Genomic DNA, 13,917 nt, shown 5'->3' with positions numbered 1-13,917 from the left:
CTTCTGTCCTGGCCTGAAAAGAATACTTGAGTAATAATTATTGCAAAATTATGTCAGGCTGTCAAGCCTTTTAAATGATGATTGAGAGGCGGGAGATATGAGGGAAAAAGACTCCTTTTTCTGCAGCACTTGTCACAACTCATTTGCCAGGCTGACTCTTAACTGGTCATTAAGTGAGATGCTAATGCTGAGGGAAAGTGGCAGTCTCAGATTGGCCACCCCCCTTCCTTCCCACCTTCCTAGGCTGCTCGTTGGCCTGACAACGGACGGCAGCCAATGCCACTGAGCATACCCACAAGGAACAAGGGTGCTATGTCGGTCAGATTGGAGCTGACAGCCAATCAGATTGGTTCAAATAGCATGACCTCTCGATCACATTCTCCTCCAAATAGGTATTCAAAGCTGTGTGTGGAGACAGGAGCTCTGGGATTAAATAAATAAAGACCAGAGGACGATGTGGGGTAAAAATGCTGACAGGAAGGTGAATTTTGCCTCATCCCCTGATCCCCAAGGGATTCAAATATTAATATGTCCTGGGGCTACACAGAGAAAGCTAGGCTTTGACAAGACAATAAGTGGTGTTTTCTTTTTTTTAAAGCGGGAGAGATGACCCTGGTGTAGCCTCTTAGACACTAAGACTGAGAAGCACCAGTGGCCGTGATTGGTTTGGTGATGAATTTGTTGTTTAGGAATCAGGGCTGGTGCTGAGGGATAGTGACAGGCAAGGTCGTGGGCAACCAAGTGTGTGCCCTTGGCCCTCAGCCTGGTGAGGCTTTTCTCCTTTTTCCTGCTGGAGAGAAAACATGACCAGCCTACGTCAGGGAGAAACTGACCAGAGTCCAACCCCCCCCCCCTACAAGATGACCCAGAGACATATCAGGCAGAATAGGAGTGGAAAAGCAAGTCTTGGGCCTTGTCAGCTGAAAGCTTGGAGATGGGGAAGTGTCAGTGTCAGTTCAGTTTGACAATGGCTGAGGTTGGAGGGGCTGGAGGTGGGGTTGGGGTGGAGCTAAAGAAAAACAGCAGTCAAACATTTTGCGTCTGGTTTGAGATCACTGAATGTGTACAAGTCTCGGCCTAGCGCTCCTTCCCTCCCCCCAACTTGATAAGAGGACACCCAAAATTAACTAGCCAGACAGATCCTGCCTTGTCATTAACAATTAAATCAACTCTCAGACCAAATGAGAGCACATTATATCAAGAGCAGCCACTCACTACATGATCTACATGTGATCATCAGGCAGATTAAAGCATATTTCACCAAATCGGAGGATAAATGACTTTTTTTAGAGTGTATTACAATACAAAAGTCTATTATTCTCTTGCACATCATGAAGTTATTTTTCTATCCACTTTCCAGAGAGGGAGAACAAATGAGTTTGACTCAAAGCAGCTTCTTTCTGGAAATTATCCAGGAATAATGTATCACCATGTAATTACTCCGGATAAGATACAGAGCTTGTGAAAGATCATTTGTACTGTGTGTCTAATTAGTAAACCCTTCAGATACTTGAATCTCTGGGAAAAACACTTAGGGGTAAAATAGAGCGGAACATTGATATAAAATAAAATACTGAGAAAATACTGAAAGCAGAAACAGGAAAAATTCTAAATTCACCACAGTATAAAATAAGTTTCACAACCCTACGAAAAAATAAACACTGTGAAAAATAGCCACAAACACTGACTTTTCTCACACCTTTTAGATAGAGAAGCACAAACCACTTCCTCCTCATTTTAGCCCCAAATGTCCTGTTCACACATTTTATGAAGCAAATATGAGAAACAAAACTGAAGTTGATGCTCCACCCTGTATCTGCACTGCACTTTTACCATTAAGTATGTGATTGAGACAGAGGAGATTCTTTCAGACCAGCTTTATTATCAAGCAGAGAGATCTGAGTTGCAGCCTCTCAGTGAGACAACGAGAGAGGTGGTGAAGGCACCATCTGTGGAGGCCCCACCCTCGGTGGGGGCCTTCCCAGTGTTTAGACTACCTGCTGGAAGCCCAGAGGTGGAGCTCAGGCTGACAGCCTGGGCTCAGCTCGGCTCCCCGGAGCAGCTGCCCCATCTCTCTCCCAGGGCCTGTCCTGCTCCAGGAACACCACCAGGAATTGTAATCCTTCCCAGTCCCAACATCCGGAGACGCTCCCCCTTGCAGCCCCATTTACAATCCACACCCCACCTGCTCATGATCAGCACAGGAGGCCCCGCTGCTACTGAATGCAAGAGCGTGCTGTGCAATACAATATCATTTTAATGCTTTAACTTCATTTTCATTTTCAGAAGCTTTGTTTAGAGCAATATGATAAACATAGACAAGGCAATTACCTCCAAAATTTATGTGAATTGTGTTTATGCTAAATAGATATTGACATGTTTTTGTGGGAACAGAAGGTTTCTAGAAATTCAAAAAGTGTGTCTTTGCTGATGCATGCAAGTGTGTCTGAGCTCTTGTGTCAGTAAAAAAAAACGCTCTTTCTCAGCTCTGGTGCATTGAGTCATTTCTGCCTGAGCGATTTCTGTTTTTTTATCGGTTTGCAAAGAAGATACAAAAAAAAGAGTACACCCAACATTTTTTTGTTCTTGCAATTTCTGAACTTAATTTCATTCCACCTCCATTTGCTTGAAACGGGCACAGACATAGATAAGAGACCAATGATGAGGAAACATGTTCGACACAAGCCCCAGGAGCCCCCACTCTGAACATCATAAGAGACTTTTACAGGCTCTACTCTCCCCTGTCAGCGCATTTATCTCCAAATGGATTGTGGGTATCTAACAAACAATCAACACAATAACAAGCCCCGAGCAGAGGACTATGCCTCCGGTATGTCCCTTTGAGCCTGAAAGCGGCAGTTTTTCTGCCTTTTTTTCTACTGTGGGATAGTGACAGAAATGACCTCTGAGTGCACTCTCTGTGCTCTGGCTGTAGTTAGGTCCACATAGAAAAAAATGTGGTTTTTAGAATACATGCAGTATACTCGCTTTGGACACTGACATAGCACAAAAGGTTATTGTTTTCTCACATATTGTCTATAAATAGAGTAACAAGCAAAACTAACCATTACAATTAACTACCAATCGATTCATGGGTTTATAATTTGCAAGTGTGATAAATTGGTTCAGTTACAGCATTAAGGAGAGGAAATATTAAGATGGCTAAATTAATCTGTCAATTAATTTTGGATTTATTGATAGTTTTTCAACTGCTTGTTTTGTCTGACCACCAGTTCACAACAAAACAATATTAAATGTACCACAATATCCTTTCCTTTCCTTTCCTTTCCTTTCCATTCTTTAGGCAAATGAATCGCCTTTTTGAGGGGCTTATCAATCATACTCCAAAACTCACCAAAATTGGCGATCGCATCAATTCTGGTGAAAATTTACGTGTTTTAAGGGTTTTGGGAATAGGCACAGAAAAATAGGTCGCTAGTGCCCCCTGAAAAATTAGCTCCTGCAGTACGTTTAACATAGACTCACAAATTTTGTACACATATGTATCATGTCAAGGCATACAAAAAACGTCATTGAAACCATACCCTAAACCCAACAGGAAGTCCACCATTTTTAATTGAAAGTTCAAAATTAGTGTGATTTTGGCCAATTTCCATGTCGTACTTTAACAAATTCCTCCTAAAAACTTTTCGACATAGGGCATGGCCGTGGCAGGGCAGCCATTTTGTGCGTTTTGCCATGGAAAGCTAACTTGAGTGTACATTGTCCAAATGGCTCAAAACTTTTCAGGATTCATAAGAGTCCAACCCTTACGACATCTACGGGCCAATATTGGCTCTAAGTCATAGCAGCCCCTAGTGGCAACAGGGAGTAGACCTAAAAGTCAAGGTGCTAGATTATATTTCAACTAATGTACTTCAAATTCGGCCTGTACCATCTCAACACCTTAAAGATGAAAAGTTATTAAAAGCAAACCTTTTTGTCCAATGGCGTGGGCGTGGTGTGGCGGCCATTTATCGATGAACAAAGAAGTTGTTGTAACTGTAGTGTACTTTGTCCAATTTGGCCAAAATTTCTCACGATTGATAATCCAGGCCGGAGTACATTTTTAGGCCAAAATTGACTTTTGGTCATAGCGCCCCCCCATTGGCAACAGGAAGTCAGCATTATCTGACAAACTTCATCCGATTTACATGAAACTAATAATGTGTGGTATACATGTGATACTGAGCTGCCCTCTATATGTTAAACCGTGCCCACTTATTCAGGCCACGCCCCTTCATAACATTTGAACCGTTTAAGGTAGAGTCTTGTCAGTGAACTAAGCAAAGTTCCTCTTCATTGCTGACAGTTTGGCCTGCCACTTATGTTTAAGCCACATGCCTTTTCATAACGTTTGAACGGTTTAAGGTAGACCCTTGTGTGAGGTATTGTTGAACTCAGCAAGGATTTCCCTTTTCATTGGTGACAATTTGCAGTGTCTGAGTGCCGCGAAAATGCACAGACGCAAGGAGCGGCATCAACCAGTAACCCCAACGAGCACAGAGGCGCAAGGGCCCGTCCATTGTGTAATTGTTTTTAAGTATCCACATAAATTAGGCACAATGATGACTTTTTACAAAGTGACTGACCTGTGTTTTGGTTGTTGGAGGGCTTCAGGGCAGCAGCTGCCAGTCTGGCCATCATGGGTGATATCAGACCTTTGCTTGCTGAGATCTTCTCCATGATGGAAGAGGTGGCGAAGGATGTTGGGGTAGAGGCCATGGCTTCATCTGCCCCCAATGTGGAGCAACCTTGGGTCAGTGAGTCGGTGGGCATGGAGTGGGCCCCGGAAGATATTGTAGATATCAGGCTAGCGGCTGGCGGAGGTGGTTGGAGAGGCATCCTGGGTATTATGGGGAAGAACGGATTGGAGGCGGCCAGGGCATTGTTAGAAAGAGCAAGGGCCACGGGCATGTTGCTGGGGAGGGCCTGGGACAGCAGGCTGGACATTCGCTGGCCTGCACTGGGCAGCGAGGATGTGGGTTTGAGGGTGTGGACCGATGTAGAGGAGGAGGAGACAACAGTGGTAGGTGTGGCCAACAGGTGCGATACAGTGGTGGACTGCTGGGTTGTAGGTGAGGCACTCAGGCTGGAGTTCTTGCTGCTGATGGTCGAGAAGTCCATCAGGTCATCATTGCTTGATTCCTCTGGCTCATCCTTTGGCGCCAGGTAGGCGGAAGAGAGGCCCATGACCCCAGAGGAGCGGATGTGCCGGCGCTCGTGTTTGCGCTTGTGGGAGGTCATCTGGCTAGTGGAGGTAAAGGTGAAGCCGCATCCTGAGCGGATGCAGTGAAAGTGGTTTGTAGCTTTGCTGTACACGCAACCCTCGTACTTGCACTCCTCATACTTATAAAACTTCTTAAAGCCATCCTTGGCATAGGCATCATCCTTGATGTGGTAGCTCTTGTGCTTCTCAATGTCACACTTATTCTTGAAGGTGAATGTGCATCCTGGGCGCCTGAAAGAAGAATGGAACACAAAGGGAAAACATGATTTGCTATGGTGCTCTGCTGCAAGGACTCCTCCGTACCTCGGTGCAGTTGGGGGTCATGGGGACGGTCCACATGATTCAAATACTTCACAATGGAGTGATAATAACTGAAGAGGTTCAGCAACACAGCAGCAACCAATTGACACATCGCTACCTTTAACCTTTGCCAGAGGGATACATTCCAGGGAGGGAGATCAATGAATCAACCAAATGATTCTCTATCTCCATTGATAATAGTTTTGTGGTGCATTCTCTTTATAATTAGAGTTTTTTCCCCCTTTTTCTTTTTAACTGTCATTCTGTGATGTTTAAACATCCTAATGGTGCAGTCCAAGAAACAAGGAGGTCATTTGTTGTGATTTCACTTGTGTGTTGCCTATCATCTATTTATTTTTCAATGAGGAATCATTTTATTTTTTGGCTGGTGATTTGTTGGCTTTCATATTTATGTAAACAATTATGAGCAATAATTATGAGCCTCTGCAGCTACTGTAAGCGCTTGTTCAAATGTAAGTCACCCCACGTTTTTATAATAAAAATTACTAAAATGATGATCAAAAAAAAGAAATGAAAATACATAAGTGTTTTCAATGCATTTACAATTCATGCTTATGTTTTAGCATCTGCCACATTAGGCCTACAACATTCACCTGCAGTGAAAGTGTGTAGTCTTCTGCCCATAGAATTGACACCCGACTGTGCCACAGTCCTCAGTGGCACGAAATCTCTGGAAGCCATCGTTGATCAGCTGGGCATTCTTTTTATGGAAGTTTTCATGGGTCATGACGTCTGAGGTGCTAGTGTACACCTTGCTGCAGCCCACCTGCAAAGCAAAAACAAAGCATGGCAATCGAAAACAAGATCTGAGCTTACAGCAAACATGAAAGTTTCAGTTTGCAAGAATGGTTTTAAAAAAGTCAACTACGATGCTTTAAAGAGATCTGATTTACTGTATAAGCCATAGAGAAAGGAGCACAGTGTGGTTAGGAAAATGCTAGTGGCCTAGAAATGGGTAAAAGAAGGTTGTTTTCTCATGTTCACAATTTAATTTGTGGTAATGCATTTCAAAGCAGTATAACTTTCAAGTCAAACCACTGAATTGGAAACAACTATGTCATTGGATAAAAAGAAAAAAAAAGTCACTGAAAGAGGCACTGGTCACAGCAGATAGCTGAAACTACAGTACCTTCCTGGCAAAACTGCCTTTCAGAAAATGAAATTCAGATTTTAAGTGTTATGATAAAGTCAACACTAACTTACTGTAACTCTGAGAACAAATTTGAGAGTCGGAGGGGGCAGAGGAAAGCAGATGGGAGTAAGATGACTGTCTTTAGTTTAAAATGTTCTGGCACTCATGAGCCCTCAGAGCCAACAGAGGGGGAAAAAACAGGTAATGTTTGAATTAAAAGCAGCAATTGTATATCATCCCTGGCACTTTTCACCATCACAAACTGGGCAACTTCTCCATATTGAGTCAAACAATGAAAAAAATGCCACTCTGTTTTTTCCCCCCCTAAATCAAGAGAGCCGATGCCAACATCTGCAGGTTCTCAGGGACTGTTAAAACAAGGGCTGATATGTCCTTATAACAATTACGCCATTAGAGGGGTTTAAAAAAGAATATATCTCAAGCCATCCTCCACTGAGCTGCTGACCTGTCGGCGAGAAAGCTTTTGGCACAATGACACATTGAAAATAAGCAGATGTAAAAAAAATTAAACAAATCTAGAAGGGGGAATAATCTTCAACTGGCTGCTTGGTACTAAAAGATGAAAAATGTGTAGTTTATATAAACACCTTACTGAATTTTATCCATGCCAATTAAGGAGCGAGAGAGTGAAGAGGTGGGGAAAGCACAAGCAGCCTCACGTGTCTTCACTCTTTTTCAATTTTCTTTTATTTACTTTAGGACATGTTTTGCCAAACTGCTCTTTAAAGACACTTTGGTGTAAATGGAAAAAGTGTGGGACTGTAATTCCATTTCACAGATGTAGGTAAACTGTGTGACTCTCAAACATCCTGTAGTCCTGTATGTCTTACTCTGAGCGGCCTGACTTCCCAGATCGGGCCATTGTCTGGTTCCCACAGAACCAGGCTTTAGGCTCTATAAGGACTGTGTGAGATCTGGTTTACTGACAACCTCATTTGTTGTGTGGCTCTGGAATGTAAATTTAATGATGAACTATATTTCACAGTTTTTTATACATGAGTTGTGGGTTATTTGTACTGTATGTAATGCTTGAGCACGTGTGTGCATGCCTCTACGTGATTGTCGGTTTATTGTGGGTATGTGTGTAGGTGGTGGAGTAGGTGTGAGTCTTTGTAGTGTACCTGCATGCAGTGGTAATGGGTGCTTTTTCCATTGAGGTGGCAGCCATGGTAGTAGACACTGCAGTCGTCCAGAGGGCTGAAGCGCATGAAGCCATGCTGCAGAGAGTTGTCCCTCTTCTTGTGCATGTTGTAGTGCCTGATTACATCCTGCTTACTGGTAAACCTCTGCAAAAGGGGAGGGGGAAAATGTACGGCAACAGGTTGGTGTTTATTCAAACCAGTCACCGAATCAGCAACAAGTCACTTAATCTCTGTGGAAGCAGCAGCTGCAACAAGCAGGAGCCAATTGGCAGTTGGGGAGGGCTGTGCACACTGCAATGTAGAGGGCCACAATGTCTTTAAAGATGATGTGTTCTGTGGTTATTGATTTACTTTGCATATCTCAAAGCTGTGTCCTATCCAAAGGCAACACCAAAGACTTTTTAAGCGCAGGAGAAGCTTTAACATGGAACATGAAGTATGTTCCATTTGAGTGTATGTACCCATACACTCACTATTTCTACATAATTTTTTTCCTTACACCAGATTTTTTTTAATTAAGATGAATCAATTGACATGCAAGATCACAGTTCTGATGTTTCTGTCTCTGGAAAAATTATGTTCCATGCAGATGGTTTCTCAGACATGCACAGGGGAAAACACAAGACAACAGAAACAAACAAACAAACAAGCGAACCAAAAAAACGTTTTCCCTTTCAATTCGCTGAGATATGATTCCATTTTTAATTAAAGCATGAACACTTGCTTTTGGTGGAGGATTTGCCTGTAATGATGAGTGAATATGCAAAGAGACCTGTCTTCTAAAATTACAAAATAAATGACTAAAAATTCCCTTCCACACCCAGGAGTCAAGAAAGGGAAACAGAAAACCAAATCTTCTGTAATTGGGCTTAAGCTGATGTTATAGAAACTGTAACGGGAGAGCGCAAATCAATGAGACAGTTTTGTCTTCAATCCATATTTATCTCTAGTTGAGGGGAAAACATCAGAAAGAACTATTCTAAAAAGCAACTAATTGCTGTACAAAGTAGGGTAATTGCTTTGTGTCATGAGTTCCACACGCGCAAAAGTTAACAGCTAAGATCTCACACAGCTGTTTATTCCCTTGCTCTTGTCCTGTTTCCCACTGCATATTTCTGACATATCTCTGTGTTTGACTCCTGTAGGAGCAAACACTTAGGATTTTTAATCTAATTGAGAAATGCTTCGGGTTCATCGCGTTTTGAACAATTTTCCTGAAAAATCCAGAGTTCAGTTCTAGACTTTGAGCTTTCTGGTATCTAATAGTTAGTGATGAGTTGAACTGCGGTCATGGTACATTCAATCCATCAAGCCGTCCAAAATAGGCCATGGAGAGAGCTGACTGGGAAAAAGATCTCATTTTCAGTTGAGTGGTGATGAAGGTTGGGAGCCACTTGCTACATTTATTTTAGGATTCCCACTAGTGTGGCAAGATGCACACTCTCCCTCATGTACAAGCCCATGAAAGGAGAATGTTAAGACTCAGCCAATAGCCCGCAGGCTGGCAGTGGGATAATATTCCAGGAGTGTGTGTCATGTAACATTTCATGACTTATCGCTTCGAAAGGGGCTGCTCATCACTGCCTGCTTTTTTTTCAGGGTATTGACATCCCAGAGAGCTAGCTTCCAGAGCATATCTGTGTTTCCACGCAACGCAAAAGCAACAGAGCAATGTGGACCTGACCGTGGAAATTGCCATGATAACCTGAACTAACACTCTAAATAATGACATGAAATGATTTTCCTTTGTATTCCTCCAAGAATGTGGCCCATCAGACTGTGAAGTAGGATTTATGCAGAAAATGAAAGCTTAGATCTGTAATGCTTTTCACCACATAAACAATATTTATTGAGCGGTAATCTCTCTTGATCAGGAGCAGACAAAGGAGATTACAGCTGAAGATGGCTTAATTCAGAAAATTGTTAGAAAAAGAAGGAAAACACACACAGCCCTAGCTGTGCAGGATTTTTTGACATCTTTGACAAATCTTCCTGTGTTTGTCTAATTCTCTCAGGCCATATGCTACAGCAAACACAAGGCCTGTATTATGATCTGCTTTGTGTTTTTTCTCCTTTCTGCGCCCTACATGACAACTCCTGGGACCAGGACAAGATTAATAACGTGAAAGGGGATTAAAGGCAGGCCCCCAGTCAGTGGCAGATGTCTTTGAAAAAAGAACACATAGATAAAAAAGAGGCATATTTCAAGCATATTTACAATTAACCCTTGCGATAGAAGGCCAATTGTCAAAGATCAACTGTGACTGGAGGACGCCTGCAAACTGAACGGATGTTATCTGTTTGGCAGATCAAACGCCAACAGACTTATCATCTGCGTAGACTTTGCCTGGGTTGGGACCACTAATGAAAAGATGACATATTATCCTTTTTGTCTATCCTAGGATCACCACATCCAATTTGTCACAAAGCAACTAAAGCGCTCACTAGTTTTAACCAGTTGGGGCACTTGAAACTAAATTTCGTCTGTCTTATTTTTCTCATTGAATGAAAAACTGAACTGTGAGACACTAAAGTTAAACTGAAGTTTGCAGAATAAAGGAGAAAATGTGTATTTGAGTGATGCTCAAAAAAGTTGTAAAGTACTCACGCTCACCTGGTAGTTACACTCAGGGTCCATGCAGTGGTAATGCTCTCTGTACTGGTAGGCACAGTGCACGTGTCCACAGTGTTGACTTCCAGAGAATCTGAAAACCAAGTTGCAGGAAACATTTCAACAGTTACACATTTGAAACCGCCACAGTTGCAGGGATGCAAAAGCTGAATGACAAAGCAGCTCAGAAATATGTCAGTATGATTGAAAAATAATCAACAGCAAATTGAGAATGATTAGTGAATAAATTATTTAAAATACCAGGAACAGCACAAAAGAAAATCAGGTGAAGGAGTTTTCAAAGGCATTATGCTCGTCTCACCTTTAAAGTAACACAGCTCACACCTTCAAACTGACTTTTGCTTTCCACACTGCTGCAACAATTTACCCATCTGTCACACCAATTTCAACCAAATTAACTCCATTTATTTCCAAAGCAGCCGTAAGAGACACATATTACACTGAAACCCTTTCCTTTGACACGCATACACACACCCACTCAAGGATCGGTAGCCCCATGACTACTTTATTTCTCAACGCTGTAAAAAAAAAAAACCTAGCTCTGTCTACTTTTCACCCTAAACCCTTTTCCTCTCTCATCTGGAGTCCAAAAAACAGAATTTAGTCTGGCGCTAGATAAAAAAAGCCGGCTGCTTGCTACAGTACAGCCACTTTTACGGTGGTGATTATAAGCCTGACGATGATGACTGTTAAAATCCTCCAATTACCAGTGAAAACACACAAATAAACATTTGCACTGCTGCTGCCAAGAGCTCCATCTGCTAGTGCAGAGGAGAGGGGGAAAAGGGGGCTAAGTAATATTTTTTCCATCTCTCTTTCTGTTTTTTCCTTGTTAGGATTATCCCAGAGCTGCATTTACAGATCACTTTGCTGAGTTCATTAAGCTAATTGAACGGCATATCCACTACTCTTTTTAAGTTGTCTGTGAGAGTGTATGTGTGTGTGTGTGTGTGTGTGTGTGTGTGTGTGTGTGTGTTTGTGTGTAACATGTGATGAGGGGCTTCAGTAAGGTTTGATGGCTCTTTTATAAAGACAAAACCAAAAGTCAAACTACGCGTATCGCACATTAAAGCCAACATATGTCCCAGGCATTAGTGTTTTCTATCTCTTCTTTCTCACACAACACACACACCACACACACACACACACCACACACACACACACACCACACACACACACACACACTTTCACCCCCCCCCCCCAAGACTATGGCCCACCCTTCTGCTCATTGCCCGCTGTATCACTTTGCCTCTGGACAATTCCCACTGCCGCGTCTGGAGGCCTAATGGGCCGCTGCTATTCAGCAGCAGATTAAATATTAATATCGCCACGATACAGAGATTGCAGCACATCTCTAGTTACAATAGAGATACACAGATCAAAGTGCCGAGGCAATAGTCGGTGCATGGAAGCATTTAAAGAGTGAAAACTGCAACTCAACACTACCAGGGAAGCTCTTTAAAACATCAAACTGTAGTGTGGTGAGGAGATGAAGAACTTATTTTTCTTTTTTCCCAAGGATTCGGTATGAACATGTTTACAAAGCTTTTTTTTAGTTTTAGTGTGCACTCATTAGCCCTAGCTCCAAAGAAGACCCTCCCCCGCTTCTACCTCCACCCTTGGTGCTACATTTGCCCTTTTTATGAGCCCTCCTTTTCCATTTTTTTCCTCCCTCCTCTTCTTTCCTTTCTCTTTTTTCCAACCCCAACACGGAAATTGAAACTGTATCTGGGCTTATCTGCAGCCTCCCCGTGCATCAACTGCCGAGATGTTTAGACAAATTTTATGCATTATGCAGCGCAAATATCAAAACAGTTCTTGGCAGTGCCAGCAGAAGCCTCATTAAAAATTCCTTAATTAAATCTTCTTGCAAAATGTAATCAGTCCAAGGAAGTGGTTTTGTGCGTATGTGTATGTGTGTGCAGAATAGGACGTGTGTGTATGTGTGTGTGTGTCTGTCAGTGCCAAGGCTTTGATTTGTGCCCTTCATGTTATGGCTTGGAGAAGTAATCATTAACGCCAAAGCCACTTTGGCTTTTCAAATGCTGTTTTTCTTTCTTTTTAAACGTAATAAACAAACAAATGATAATCACCTTTTTAGTGCAGGCTCAAAATGAATCCAGAATGGGGGACATTGTTCTGTGTCCATTGAAACGCAAGATACCTCCCCTCCCCTGATGTTTTTGTCTCTGTTGGTGTGAATGACAGACTTTTTAGATCAGTCAGTTCCTCGTGTGTTCAACAATAAACGGCGGAACTCAAGGAGAACCCGGCCTAAGCTCATATCCTCTCTAAGTCAGTCACAGCTAACGGTACAGAGTTACACAGAATTATGTTCTCAATGTTTTAGTGCTAGACACACCACGAGCATTTACTCAACCAGTTACAGTAAGCTACCATCAAACCATTTCACTTTCATTACCCCTCATCCCTCTACTTCCTCTCGGCACATACATTGGAGTCTTTTCTTAATCAATCTACTGCACACAGAACATTCTCATACCAGTCTACAATGCAGTTACATCACTGAGTAAAACACACCATCAGTGGATAAAAAAGGTTTATCTGTTATGGGTATATTTTTTTCATTGCTGTAGCACATTGAGGGATTTGCATACCTGGCAATATATTTCTGGTAGAGGTTGATGTCGTCGCTGGCGGGTTTATCTGGTGGCAGGCCATTCCTAATGCAATAGCAAACACAAAAGAGACAGGATTAATGGTGAGGTTGGGCTGACTGTTGTTAATAAAAACAAACTGACACAATATTTACTTACAAGCCGCACCCAAATTTTGGACTATCAATATACATTTTCTTGTGGCACAACAGCGTTTTCATGTGCCGTATGAATCAGGGATAGCAGGCGCACACTTTGATGCATGGTCTCCCAACCAATGAAAGGCAAAATGCAGGAGCAAAGGTACATTAATCTTTTATGGGGGTATTTTGGTGAGTGCTCATATGCAAAACTGGATAATGGGGGTATGGAAGAAAAGCTCGGAAAAGGTCTTTTCTGATAATCTCTAAGGGCTTTGGCTCTAAGGCTGATATCTAGTTGTTACCAATCAGTCTGGACTCAGTTCTATTAAAGATGTAAGACAATACTGCACCTTCAAATGCATATGGATAGACCTAATCGGCTGACTTGGTCAGTTTCAACTCAATCAGATTCAATTCAAAACAGGACATCAAGAGGAATTCATCACATTACAAAGGGGTGCCGAGGAATGCTGTGTGCTTATTGTCACCTGTGATGTGATTCCCTTCATTGAGGAGCTAGCAGACAGTGACAGTCATGATACAGTTTTGGTTCTGTTTACCCCCTTTCAGAAATGGCATTTAGCTCCATGTAAGCAACTCTGCACTGGGGATGACCTGAGGTTAATCTGGCCCAGAGGGGAGGATGCCCTGCCAGACATTCTCACTAGCCCCCCCCCC

General features: G+C 42.4%; 1 protein-coding gene across 8 annotated transcripts in view; it reads right to left on the bottom strand.

The window, feature by feature from the left end:
* casz1 (castor zinc finger 1) overlaps positions 1 to 13,917 on the bottom strand; it is a 95,319-nt gene that overhangs the window by 13,495 nt on the left and 67,907 nt on the right. For 4 of the 8 annotated variants that reach the window (XM_032519931.1, XM_032519928.1, XM_032519926.1 and 1 more), the window contains exons 4-9: positions 13,097 to 13,162; positions 12,572 to 12,667; positions 10,455 to 10,551; positions 7,826 to 7,990; positions 6,145 to 6,317; positions 4,593 to 5,461 (exon numbers count right to left, since the gene is read on the bottom strand). In XM_032519931.1, coding sequence (XP_032375822.1) covers positions 4,593 to 5,461; positions 6,145 to 6,317; positions 7,826 to 7,990; positions 10,455 to 10,551; positions 12,572 to 12,667; positions 13,097 to 13,162 — 1,466 coding nt within the window. The remainder of the gene's footprint in view (positions 1 to 4,592; positions 5,462 to 6,144; positions 6,318 to 7,825; positions 7,991 to 10,454; positions 10,552 to 12,571; positions 12,668 to 13,096; positions 13,163 to 13,917) is intronic. The other 4 variants (XM_032519930.1, XM_032519934.1, XM_032519927.1 and 1 more) reach the window with 3 other exon arrangements.

The sequence above is a fragment of the Etheostoma spectabile genome, chromosome 7 (genome assembly GCF_008692095.1).
Source record: "Etheostoma spectabile isolate EspeVRDwgs_2016 chromosome 7, UIUC_Espe_1.0, whole genome shotgun sequence".
Classification (NCBI taxonomy): Eukaryota; Metazoa; Chordata; class Actinopteri; order Perciformes; family Percidae; genus Etheostoma; species Etheostoma spectabile.
This window is presented reverse-complemented; position numbering and strand designations above follow the sequence as displayed.